This window comes from Peromyscus maniculatus, chromosome 3 (assembly GCF_049852395.1).
Source record: "Peromyscus maniculatus bairdii isolate BWxNUB_F1_BW_parent chromosome 3, HU_Pman_BW_mat_3.1, whole genome shotgun sequence".
Taxonomy (NCBI): Eukaryota; Metazoa; Chordata; class Mammalia; order Rodentia; family Cricetidae; genus Peromyscus; species Peromyscus maniculatus.
Window position 1 is genome coordinate 45,720,291 of NC_134854.1, and position 13,058 is coordinate 45,733,348.

A 13,058-nucleotide genomic window follows, 5' to 3' on the forward strand; every position below is an offset into this window, starting at 1 on the left:
TTGTGATACTTTTGACTGACATTACAAGCATGTGCCACCATGTTTGGCTTTAGAAGTCATATTTTTAAAACATTTAGTAACTATGGTTTAATGTTGAATTATGTAACAAAGTATGAGTTATTAATTTCCCATTCACTTTGATATAAAACACTCTCATATAAATCATTTGAAATGTGTGAAATACTTACTAGTGTTACATTTAAAGTTTATTTATTACAGTTTTAAATTTTTAATTAAAATATAATTACATTTCTTCCCATTTCCCTTTCCTTGCTCCAACTCTACCCATGCCCCCCTTAAATTCATGGTCTTTTCTTCTTTATTATTGTCATATACACAATAAATATATAAACATACTCTGGTGAATCCTTTTAGTATTGTTGCATCTACATGATTTTAGGGCTGACAACTTGGTACTGCATAACCCATTAGGTAGCTTATCCTTGAGAAAGACTAATTCTCCCTCTACATTATTTTTGAATCATATTTTATTTACTTATGTGTGTATAAATGTACACATACATGCAATGGTATGCATATGGAAGTTAGAGGACAAATTGTAGGATTCTGTTCTTTTCCTCCACTATATGAGGTTGCCAGGATCGGCAGCAGGTGCTATACCTCTGAGCAATCTCACTGGCCCTACTATTTTAATTTTTTTAGGTGTTAAAATTTTCTTAGGGAATGGTGAAGCTTGAAGTCACAGGACTGAAAATCCATTCACAGTAAAAAAAAATTAAACAGAAAAACTATTTTATGAGAGACACCTGAACGTTGGAAACTAATCTTTAATGTAGAAAGAAATTCTAATGGGTTGGCTACCTCTTAAAACGTTCACAAAAATGAAGGAAAGGATGTCTCACTGCTTGATTGTGCCATGATTGGTCCCCAGCCAATGCACATTCTCAGATTGCACCGGGAGCTTGTCAGCACTCCTCAGCTGCTCTCAGGCACACACCAAAGGAATAAACCCTCCATTCTGTCTACAATGTACCCAGATGGAACTCAAAGGCTTCCAAAGAAATTTTACTGAGAAAGACAAGTAAATGAAACAGGGCCACAAAAGGTGTTCTCAGGAGAATGAAATACAAACAAAGGTGATGCTTGCAGAACTCAGATTTCTGAAGCAGTTTCGATTCTGAACTATCATTCTGTAATTGAAGCAAAAATCTACATGAACAGAGCAAGGAACCTTGCACACTGGGGCTCAACCAAACAGCTGGCCTAGATCAGAGAATATGCAGAATGACTTTTCTGAGAGACTTCCTTTACTCATGCATAGGGATTAACATTTTTAAAAATAATAGGTAAGAGAAGTCATTAACAGAAATCATACTTTATATACAAGGTCTGGCAAATCATATTTTATGACTTTATTAATATAGGACACCACAGCTGATTTCTTATTATTCTAAGAATTTGTTCACATTTGGTTTCATAACACTGAGGTATTTTGAATTAAAAAAAAAAAACTTATTTCAGATGGTTGCTAAGTCTAAAAGACTATATTAGTAGTTTTTCATTTCATTTTATTTTTTGCTATCCATATAAATTTTTAGTACTATGCCTAGGCAATACATCTAACTGTCCAAAAATAAAAAAAATATTAAAAAATGTAGAGACTTCAAGCATTTAAACATTCCAACTCTTCCAATTATGTGACAGATGTGTAGGTCTGTGTTCTAAGTGTACTAAGGGAATGTAATCATTGTAGTGGGTCATGGAAATTATTTTAATGGGAAAATGAAAAGAAAAGAAGTGTCAAAAATAATTATAGCATATTTGAAATATCAAGATTAATTTCATTTCATAAAATATTGCATCAGTAGATATTGTATGTGACATAAGATACTTTATTACTATGCTTTGACCCAAACCATTTGGAACACACAAATCATTGGGTCCAACTAATCTAGAGCTCTGAATATGAAAGGCAAAATTAAAAGATTCCCCACAGAGAACAGATGTTGTCCCATAGGCATTTTTTTAGCAGATCCCCTCCCCCATTCTTACCATTTGTTCCTAAAATTATAGCACAAATATGCATCCACATGTCAGTGAATACTATGTATATTTTTAAAGAAATATAGTGGACATATTTTCTAAAATTGACTTTGAAACTTAGACAATGTATCCATGGAAAGATAACTCAATCTGAAAATTTGAGGTCACTCAGAGTTTGCCTAAATTTACATATTGAGTGTTTTGCCAAGGACTACCATGAACAAAGAAGAGTCATCACGACTTGGAGGAAAAGGTGCAAGAAGAATGTGAGCCATATAGATTATCCTCTTCGCTGTAAGAATCACTTTAAATCAATACTCTAGAGCTGTATTGTAAAAGACAGAACAAAAAGGGTTTGAATCAACTGGTTACCTTCACCCTGAAAATAGAATATATTAACTAAAATCAGAAAGAAGTTACAAGCATAAAGCAATATCTGAAAAACTCTGAATTGACCTTTCAGTGCCCTGCTCTGTATGTGTCCAACAAAATGCTATTGGTAGGTATTTTTCTCTTATAGATTTCTTGTATTTAAAAACTGTTTGCAACCAAGGGTATTTTGAAAACGAAGCACAGTGAATTGATATTTTTTTCAATCTCATGCTGTTAATAGTAGAAATAATGTGATACATGTATAGTACCTTTGTTAAACCAAACAACAGGGCTTTGGGCTCTCTTCTCAGTGTTCCTGCATACAGCCAGTAATTTGTGTACTTAATTGAATTTGGTAAGATTTGATGAATTGTATTCTATGAAACTGATCTGAAAAAACAAAATTGAACATTTTAAATTTTAAAAGTATTTTCTTTTGATTTTGAATGTGTGTTTTTATGTGTGTATGTATTCTTGTGTGTGAGTCTGTATGTGAGTGGTCACAGCCATGTATATGTACATGGAGTTCATAGGTGAATGTCAAGTGTGTTCTTTGATTGTTCCCCATCTAGTATTTTGAGAAAAAATCTTCCACCGTACCAGAATCTTGCCAGTTGGCCACAATGGTTGGCCAGCCAGCCTTAGGGATCCTCTTGTTCTGTCCCCCCAGCACTATCATTAAGGGCCCACCATCAAACCTAGCTTTTGTATGAGTTCTTGGAATCTAATCTAATCTCAGTTCTTCATGCTTTCATGGCAAGCATTTTACCATTAGCTGGATGCAATGTATTTTTAATGGCTATTTTTCTGTTTACAGATACTTGCTTTCTAAAATGTGTGTAATAACAATATGGCCTTCATTCTTAATATATGCATAGGTAAAAGTACATATTTGAAATATTCCATTGAGATGAGAGTAAGGCTTTAAAATATTCAGATATCATATCAGTTTCCTGCAAGCTACACACTTTGTGGCTAAATTTCAATGACTCTAACATTCATTTTTCTATCTTTAAGAAAAACTATTAAGGTTAATTGCCTGAATTTACAAAAAAAATCAGTTATTGTTCTGTGGATGAATACTTATTTACACACTGTTTAAACTTAATTCTTTTGTTAAGTCTTTGTTTTTTAACATTGCTTAAGTTAGTTAGTGTCTTAGAGACCCAAGTTACACCAAATCATATGAACAAGCTTAGTAATTACTGCATTGAAGATTATTATTATTATTATTATTATTATTATTATTATTATTATTTTAGTCACAATGACTTGGTTACATGGAAACACATGGGCAAGTTAGTTTTCTTACATAGTGCCAAGGGGAAGGACTACATGCTAACGCTTTTATGTGTTTAGCCATTAAAAAAGAGCCTTTAATCCTGGCAGTAGATTGTTTTTCAACTGTATAAATCATTTATGTATATTTGTTTTATCTTATTCTGGGCCTCTAGACATTTCTTGTTTACTCTGAATCTCCCTGGCAGAGCTTACCAAAGAAGAAAATGATTTAAAAAATTGGTTGATTAATCATTTTAACTGAATGTGCAGGAAAAATTAAAAATAATAATACAAAATCAGAGCACAGGAAAGGGGTATCTTGGCATTTAGATAATCCACAAGCAGCTTTTTAGAACAATTATCAGATGAACAGGTGAAGTCCGCAGAGCTTGACATCCCAGATGCACAGAGCCCATTGTATGAGGATATAGGCTCTTTCAGCAGAATATCTGACTAAGAGTATACCACAGTAACATGTAACTATTGATCCTATTTCAAGGAATAACTAGAGAAACTTGGTTAAAAATGTTATCATCACTATTCCAACTTGCACCTAGTTTTTCTTGGTTAATAACATCATACTTTTCAGTGTCATCTTTCCTAATGCCATATCAATCTAAGAATATTCCAGGACTGATAAATCTCAATTTACTGTGTATCCTAAACTTCATCTTATGACATCATAACAATGCCCTTTTAAAACAATGCCAAGTACATCTTCCCTCAGTTGACATATGTACTTTGCTATTCTGTCTTGTATTTACCACTTGCTTACTTTTTTCCTAACAATTGGCAAATGTCTAGGAGATTGAGGCAGTTAACCATTATTTTAAACTGATAATTAAATTAATATAATCTTATAACTACTAGTAAAAGCTATTTGAATGCTTTTGAGGTAAAAATAAATCAAATTCTGTCATGTCACTACAAACATTATTTGTTTTACATATAAAATATGCATGATGAGAAACAGCTATTTCTCCACTAAATATGATATAGCATCTAGAAGAATTAGAAAATTCACATGGCATAATTCAAAGTCAACCAGTTTTCTTCCTTGCCCACAGCCTAAACTCTGCATTTCTCTTAAGCATAATATAGTGCAATGAAGAGTTTTAAAATTCCAAATGGAAAGTATAATCATGAGACTGTAGTGCCAATAAAAAGAGTAAAGAGATTAAAGAAAGAGAGAAGCGGGGGAGAGCAAACAGCCTCTACTTTGGGACTGCCAATAGAAGTTTCAGAAGCAAAAGTCAAGCAGATGCCACTGACCTGAGGAGATGTCGATTTGGCTTGTCTTGATCTGTGTGGTGTTGATGTGGACGCCCACTTTGCTCTCCACAAGGTCAATCTCCACATTGCCTAAGTTATCTGCAAAGTGACTGAAGAGCAGGAGACCACTGGGGTTCCAAGTCCTGAACTGGAAACTGACTGAGAACAGGTCCTGATTAAGTCTGCCAGGCACCTCCAGGTAGCTTGTAGCATTGAAGAAGACTGGTACTGTGTAGGGCTCCACACAAGAGAAACTCAGATTCCCCTACAAGCAAAAAAAAATCTATGTGAAACTACTGATAAAGAGATGGTTCTACAAATATCCAAGAAGTGACAGATCCTGTACCAAACTAAAGGGATAGCATCTCTGCCTAATTTTGTGGGTGCATGGATTTTGAAAGAACTTCCTGGAGTGTTAGACCCAATAAGCAGTAGCTGGTTTTCTAGCTCAGAGCACAGCACACCAGTCAAGAGACCGATGGCTTAGTAGCCTGCTGTGATGCGGAGACGACACAATGGTCTTCTTTCATCTTATCATCATATGTTAAGGATTTTGATGACATTATTACTTCCTTCAAATACACACACACACACACACACACACACACACACACACACACACACACACACCAGGAGGGTATGGGTGTGAGAATACAGGGAGTCTTCAGGGAGGTGAGAGAATTTCACTGAAATAACAGCTAATAATGTCTTTGAGCAAATTTCTTTTAAAATGTTAACTTTGTAGGGATGGCAATGAAATGCTCTATTTCATGATTTTTTTCCTAATGTTTTCAGTGTGTGTGCAGATTTTGCTACAAAAATTATTCTGTGGTTGCCAACAAATAATTTGTTAAAATAAAATATACTTGTAGGTGCCTTATACTTTATAAAATATTTTGGCATTTAAAGGCTTTTCTACTTTTAACATGCTTTGTAGTTACAGTTGACTAAGTAATGAGCCCTCATGGTTGGTGTTCTGTAGTTTGAGTACCAAACGGATATATCTCAGGACCAACATTGAACTAAAATGTTACTTTTTAAAATGTAAATAATAGAAATGTTATTTTGATGCTTTACATTCTATATTGTTTCCCTAAAGCATCGATTTTTGAGAACAGTGAAAGGACCTCTGTGACATTATATCCATTCTAAATCTTAAAAGCTTAACAAGAGTGTGTGTGTGTGTGTGTGTGTAGGTGTAGTGTATGTTTGTGTAAGCATATGTGGATATATGTTTGTGTGTGTTTGTATACAATCATAGTATGTGGTATATGAGCATATAGTATATTGTTTTGTGGGAAGAATATGGAGTATGTGTGCTTGTGTGTTTATTAATTGCTATGTTAGTGCATGTGTTTATATGTATGTATTATGTGCACGTCCTTGTGTGTTATTGTATGTGGCATATATGTGTGTGTGTGTGAATAGTACATGTGTGTTACTACATGGTCTACATGTTTATATGTGTTCACAGAATGTGGGGTATGTATATACTTGTGTAAATATTACATTACATATATTGGTCAGCAATTACATATAGTATATAATATATGTGTTTGGTGGTTTGAATAAGATTGGCCCCCAAAGGCTCATATATTTGAATGGGTCAGTTACCAGAGAGTGTGACTGTTTGAAAAGATCAGAAAAATTGGAAAGTATAGCCTTGTCACAGGAAGTGTGTCACTGGGGATGGGCTTTGAGATTTTAAAAGCCCATACCAGGCTCATCTCTCTCTCTCTCTCTCTCTCTCTCTCTCTCTCTCTCTCTCTCTCTCTCTCTCTCTCTCTCTCTCTCTCTCTCTCTCTTCTCTCTCTCTCTCTCCTTCTTCTGCCTACAGATCAAGATGTACCCCTCAGCTAATACTTAAGCACCATGTTCCCACCAGACTCCCCATCATGATATTTGACCAAGCCTCTGAAACTGCAAGCAGAGCTATAGGGAATCTCCATGAAAAACATTTGTTACTATCTTTGGAGCTACCCAGGAGTACATAGAGACACAGGCTGCTAAGACATCCTCCTAATCTGGTCTTCTTCAAGAAATCTGAAACCAGTCTCCATAGGATCCACAAGAATCTCAGCATGAGCATTTTTTTTTTTTTTTTTGGTTTTTCGAGACAGGGTTTCTCTGTGTAGCTTTGCGCCTTTCCTGGAACTCGCTTGGTAGCCCAGGCTGGCCTCGAACTCACAGAGATCCGCCTGCCTCTGCCTCCCGAGTGCTGGGATTAAAGGCGTGCGCCACCACCGCCCGGCCAGCATGAGCATTTGTGACCCACTCACGTTTCTCCAAGGAACAAAAGTTATTTTTATTGAATCTATTATTTAGCTATTACTCTGATACTTCATTTATAGAACAGTCCATTTATGCATATAATTCATTTTGTTTACCATCTTCATCCTCTCCAATTTCCCTCAACTCTTATCAGTCTGTTCTCCTTCTTATGAGTCTTAGATGAAAGTTTCAAACCATTGGGCACAAAGGCTGGCTTGACTCAAAGTCAATGTGTATTCTGAGTATGTCAAGTATCTACACATTGTTAGGTAACATCTGTTTTACACTGCTGAACTGAACCCAAACAGGATGAAAAAGGAGAGATATTTGTTGTTATTTAATGCCCCATAAAAAAAAACAAAAACCAAAAAGGTCTTATGAATTTTGTAAATGAATCAATATTTTGACTCTTACCACATTTGATGGCTCTAATTTTTTCCTCCGGGCAAGATCAGTGATGTTGACACCATTGTAGTTGATGCTTTCCATGCATCCCTTAAAGCTCTTCCTATTACTGGAACTTGGCTTGCCAGAGAAAGGTACGCCTCCAAATGTTATCTTTGAGAAAAAAAATTAAATGTAAATGTTTACACTTTCTTACAACAAACTATACACAGTTATAAATACAATCATTAGGCATCTTTATCTTAGTCAAATATAAGCAAATATTATATCTCACCTACAAAATTGTTTGCTCATTACACTATGTTGTTGCTGAAATGCATAATGGAATCATTAATTCCAATGATTAGATTATAACTTGACCAATAACATAGCAAACTTCCCTTGCAGTTTTTAAACACCAAAGGCATTTTATAAATTGTCTTGAGAGTATTTTAAAATGATTTTATCTAGCAACTTTATTTTATCAAGGAATATTAAAACTATATATTCATATTTATCATTCAAAGACATGTTACCAATAAATGCCTCTAGTAATCTCAAAACAACCAGCACTAATATAATAAGCTGATAAAATGTAACCTAAAGCAAGGAATACTGTATTTGCTCTCTGTGGGCTTTGTGAAGTCTAATGACTGTTGAAGTCAAAGGTTCATTAAAATTATTTTGAGTATAGAAAATGGCTGAAAAATACCATTAGTGTATAGATTAGGACTTTGTGGGACACGGGGGCTGTAAGTTGTGCTCTCAAGGTTTACACATTTTATAGATTTTGCAGACCTTAAGGAAATAAAACAATCCTCCTTAATGTGTTCCTTTGGGTATTCCTGTTATAGGGGATATGTTTTTTTACCCCATGTATGTCTCACAACTTTCAAAATCTGTAGCCATAATATAGATGATACAAAATTATACTTAATCAGTATTGTTAGGAATATTCACCACTAATAGTGAATTAATAAATAAATGTGATGCATAATTGTGGTTGTAATAGCAACTTCTATGAAGCAGACTTTTCGTTTATAGGGTCATCATTTTCAATTTTCCCTTATAGTTTATAATGTGAAAGCAACTGTTGAGACATTTTCAAAAGTGAGGACTTTATATTTGACATAAGGCAAGGATGTGCAACATTCTAGGAGGCTCATGAGTAAATTATGTTCCATTATTAGGTGCTATGGCATTTAAAATGCTTAATTAGTTTTAGAGAAAAAGACAAATTAATGGTGGTTTACAAAACAATGTTTGTAAGAATCCCCCACTTAAAATAAAATTAAGTATTATTAATCATGTTCAGCTGAGTATTCATCACTTGCAATGAGTTCATACATGAAAGGAGAAGTTAAAAATAAATTAAAACACATAGAATAGTATTAGGAATCCACAAAGAAAAAAATATAGAGTAACCAAAAATGGTCGAAATATTGAGAAAATATTTGAAAGTCACAGTGACCCTGGCCTTGCTAGGTACTGTGAACTTTATCTTGATACTGATAGCAGTAACCATAATGCTAAAACAAAATGCTGTGTAGTTACGTGCAGTTTTTTTGCCCATTACTTTTAAGGAATTCATAATAATCCATCTTGAGTTTTTAACATTTGTTAGTAGTAGTATTGTATGAATGTGTGTGTGTGTGTGTGTGTGTGTGTGTGTGTGTGTGTGTGTGTGTGTACATATGTGTATGCCATGAGACATAAGTGGAGGTCAGAGGACAACTTGTGGAATAGGTTCTGTCCTTCCATCATGTGGGTCCCAGGGTTGAACTATGTTCCACGGGCTTGGCAGCAAGGGCCTTTACTTGCCAAACTGTCTCACTGGCTCACAAAATCTGTTTGGTGTTGGCAGCATCACATTCTGAATATTTTTTTTTATACTTGTATCACGTTACAGATTTGTTCCTCTGTGCACATGGTTTCTACAGTCTGGGCTTTGTTTTTCCACTGGGATGATGACTCAAATCCATAAATGTCTTCTGTTTTCAGTAACCAGAGATGTGCGTTCATGGGCAGTTTCATCCTGAAGCACTGAGAGCAAGGGTTAGAGGGTGCTTGAAAGAAGTGGGGTCTAACACCGGTTCCCCATGGAAGCAATCACATGTTAGTTTGCCGTTTATGTTTTCTTGCCATAGACTTTCTTGCCATTGATTACATGTAATTATTGCACCACATTTTTAGGTATCCTAAAGCTATGGTGATAAAACCCTTTTTCAATATTCAGGTTAAAAATCCTATTTGGGAGTTTCTGTAGCCTTAGTAAGATCACTATCACTTTTAACCCTTATGAGCCAGTTAATTGGGTATGAAGAAGTCACATAGTATAACAGATGCTGGCAGACACCTCCAGTGTAACTTCTCTACAGCCTTTTTAGGATGGAGTAATAATCCTCTCTAGTTAGCTCTATCATCCTCAAATCAACATATACAGCATATACCAACCTCTGTGGGAGTAGTTTGCTCTTACAGTATTTTATTGGTAGGATGTATGTCACTCCAAGATCATAAGGAAGTCTTTAAACCTATCTTCCTGCCTGCTGCTCATAATAACCATGAGAATACAGATGTCCTTCTTGGAGTAATTTGCCATCAGGATAAAAAAACAATGCAAGAGGAAAGACTACAGTGGAATGGATGGCTTTGGAAACTACAGCTAAGTGCAAAAGATGGGATGCCTTCCATGTGAAAGAGATAAACACGCATCTGTTATATAAGCATATGTATAAACATAATTTCTTCTGTACACATGTGTATATATATATATATATTTATTTACTGATATATGGTATATGTATATGCACACATTCACACATACACACACACATATATATACATATATATATATATATTTGTTGTTTTATCATGTAATCTAAGAAGTATGATCTTATTTTCTTATTATATTAAGGGAATATGAATTACTCATCTCACACAACCAGTGAGGGTCAGAAAGGAATTCAAATCCAGGCTTCCAGTTCTGCTGGAGGGTATATGGTTGATTTTCTCTATGACTGTAGTGTGTTTATAGGTTTAAAAGGGACAATAAGTGTCACTTCCTTTTTCACAAGCAGAGATATATTGCAAAAAATCATGGCATTCATCCAAAGTACTGTAAGTGGCGTTTAACTGAAGAACAGAATCAAATCTAGCCAAACCTTGGATTACTGCCCTGTCTCTTAGTTTCCTTGACTTGGAGGAGAACAAAACATATTCCTTCAATCTCACGCTACCATGTAGTTAGTAGTTTGACTGCTGACAGTGATCTCCCCACTTTATCGTATAATGACACTACAGAGAAGAGCTTTGGGACACTTTCACACACAATAGTAATGTCAACATTGAATCACGTCAAAGGTGCAAAGTAGTACATCATGTCTCTTTGCTGATGTACATTGTTAGAAATGGAGGCAGGTGTATTCTGTCTACCCCTCGCACTGTTGTGTTGGATACTGCTAGTACCAGCTGGCTCATCAGGACTGGTGTTCAACAGAACCACTATTAAAACACAAATAAGATAGTGTTTGAATTAAATTACTTCCAACAGAATGTTAATATCTACTCATAATTAAACTCTACACTTACTATATGTGCTCTACAGGTTATTTACACAGCACCTATCTGATGCGTGTACTGTGTTGCGCAATGGTGTGTCAGTTGGCATCTTTTTGCAGTCCCCTACTCAGTACAATTCAACTTACAGCATGAAATTCCCCATGGTGAGGTATTTACACTATGACAGTTAAAGAATCAGACCAGTGTATTCCTCCTTTTCCAGTCCAGTGAGAGCTTCTGAGAGCTTCCAGCACATTCCTGCTAAGCCTCAATGCCCTTTGCCTCAGACCACTTTGCAAGAACTGAAGTCAAGTAGTTTGAGGGGAACAGGACACAGTCTTTGTGAACATGAGAAGACAAGCTCTTTTATCCTTTATACTACAGTTTAATACTACAATATGAGTTTTACAAAATATGTGTTATGTTAGGGTTGAAGTTAATTTTACTGGCTTGTGTGGTAGGAATCTATTTCTTCTGTTGATAAATCAAAGAGACATGGGCAACTGTTCTGATACTGGCTCTTAATGGGCCCCAGATTTCTTTAAATAACACATAAAGTATCTTTACTACATAGTATAAAATGCAGCATTAGACACACCAACTTTTACTGTGACACATGACAATAGCTGCTGTTCCCAAGAAGAATGTTACTAGATAGTAGCTTATCAATGAGAAATAATAATTAAATCATCATCATTTTTTCAGTGAATTTATATTTCCCCTATTATTTCTTCTGATAAATATGTCCCACTCATTCCAGTCCATAGCTGAGAGTCCCCAAACTGAGACTGTGTTGTATACAGAATGATTTGACACACTGTGAAATCCTAGAACTGTTGACCTCATGTAGAATGTGCTGCATGCACATGAATATGCACAGATTTTATCACAAACTCAATGGGGTCTGTGACCCCAAATCTTTAATTATGGTTTTTGAAAACTGGAATTATATTTGCCCATGGCTAATGCTTCAGGATGTCTCCATATTCTGTGATACTTCAAAGTTTATTAATGGAAGATGAATAATTCATCTGCAAGTTCTCTAATACAATAGAGCAGTAAGTCACAAGAGATGCAGTATTAACTTTTAGGAGATTTGAAATTCTTGGACTTTCATATTCTTTCACTATTAAAAGAATTATTTTAGTTTTGAGGTTATAATATCATTATATCACTTCTCCCTTCTCTTTCCTCCCTCCAAACCCTATTAGGTATCCCACGTGTTCTCTAAAATTCACAGCTTCTTTTAACAATCATTTGTAGATGGATATTTTGGGGTATCAATAATTCATGATTAAGCTTATATTTTTATGTTAATTTTCTTCATTGACATATAAATACATTTTGTAGCTATCAATTCAGATTTCTCACCAATAATTTTATGATGAGCATATTCTGTATTATTAAATTTTACATATAGTTGGAGGCTAACACACAATGTGCACGTAGATTTCTGCTTTCTCAAATGTAGATTTTAATGAACACAAAGATTCATAGCAACCTCAGATGTTGTCCCAATGTATACTAAATCTTTGAAGGAATCACAATTCTTATCATCATCCAATATTTGGTCTTGCCCTGTTCTGTCTCATGACTTTCTGTTGTGTGTGGTGAGGTTGGGAGCCAAATATACAGTACAAAAATTGACCAGAAAAAGAATGACAGAATCAAATTAGAGGCCAAATCTGAAAACATATTCAAGTACCATCGTTTTGTTCATCATCCCACTGTTATTTATAAGTAGGGAGGTTTGCAAATGGCTATCAAATTAGTCGGATATAAATTTCAAGTGAGTTGAACCACCTATGCTCCAAAAACTTTGGAAGATTATTAAAATTTGACTAGTTCCATGAATGAAGAAAGTTGGGAAGCATCTATCTGTTGACATGTCATGCTTTTGATCTTGCTTGGGT

General features: G+C 35.0%; 1 protein-coding gene across 1 annotated transcript in view; it reads right to left on the reverse strand.

Moving 5' to 3' along the window:
* Cntnap2 (contactin associated protein 2) overlaps positions 1-13,058 on the reverse strand; it is a 2,081,518-nt gene that overhangs the window by 1,184,537 nt on the left and 883,923 nt on the right. The window contains exons 7-8 of the mRNA XM_042273149.2: positions 7,615-7,758; positions 4,930-5,194 (exon numbers count right to left, since the gene is read on the reverse strand). Coding sequence (XP_042129083.1) covers positions 4,930-5,194; positions 7,615-7,758 — 409 coding nt within the window. The remainder of the gene's footprint in view (positions 1-4,929; positions 5,195-7,614; positions 7,759-13,058) is intronic.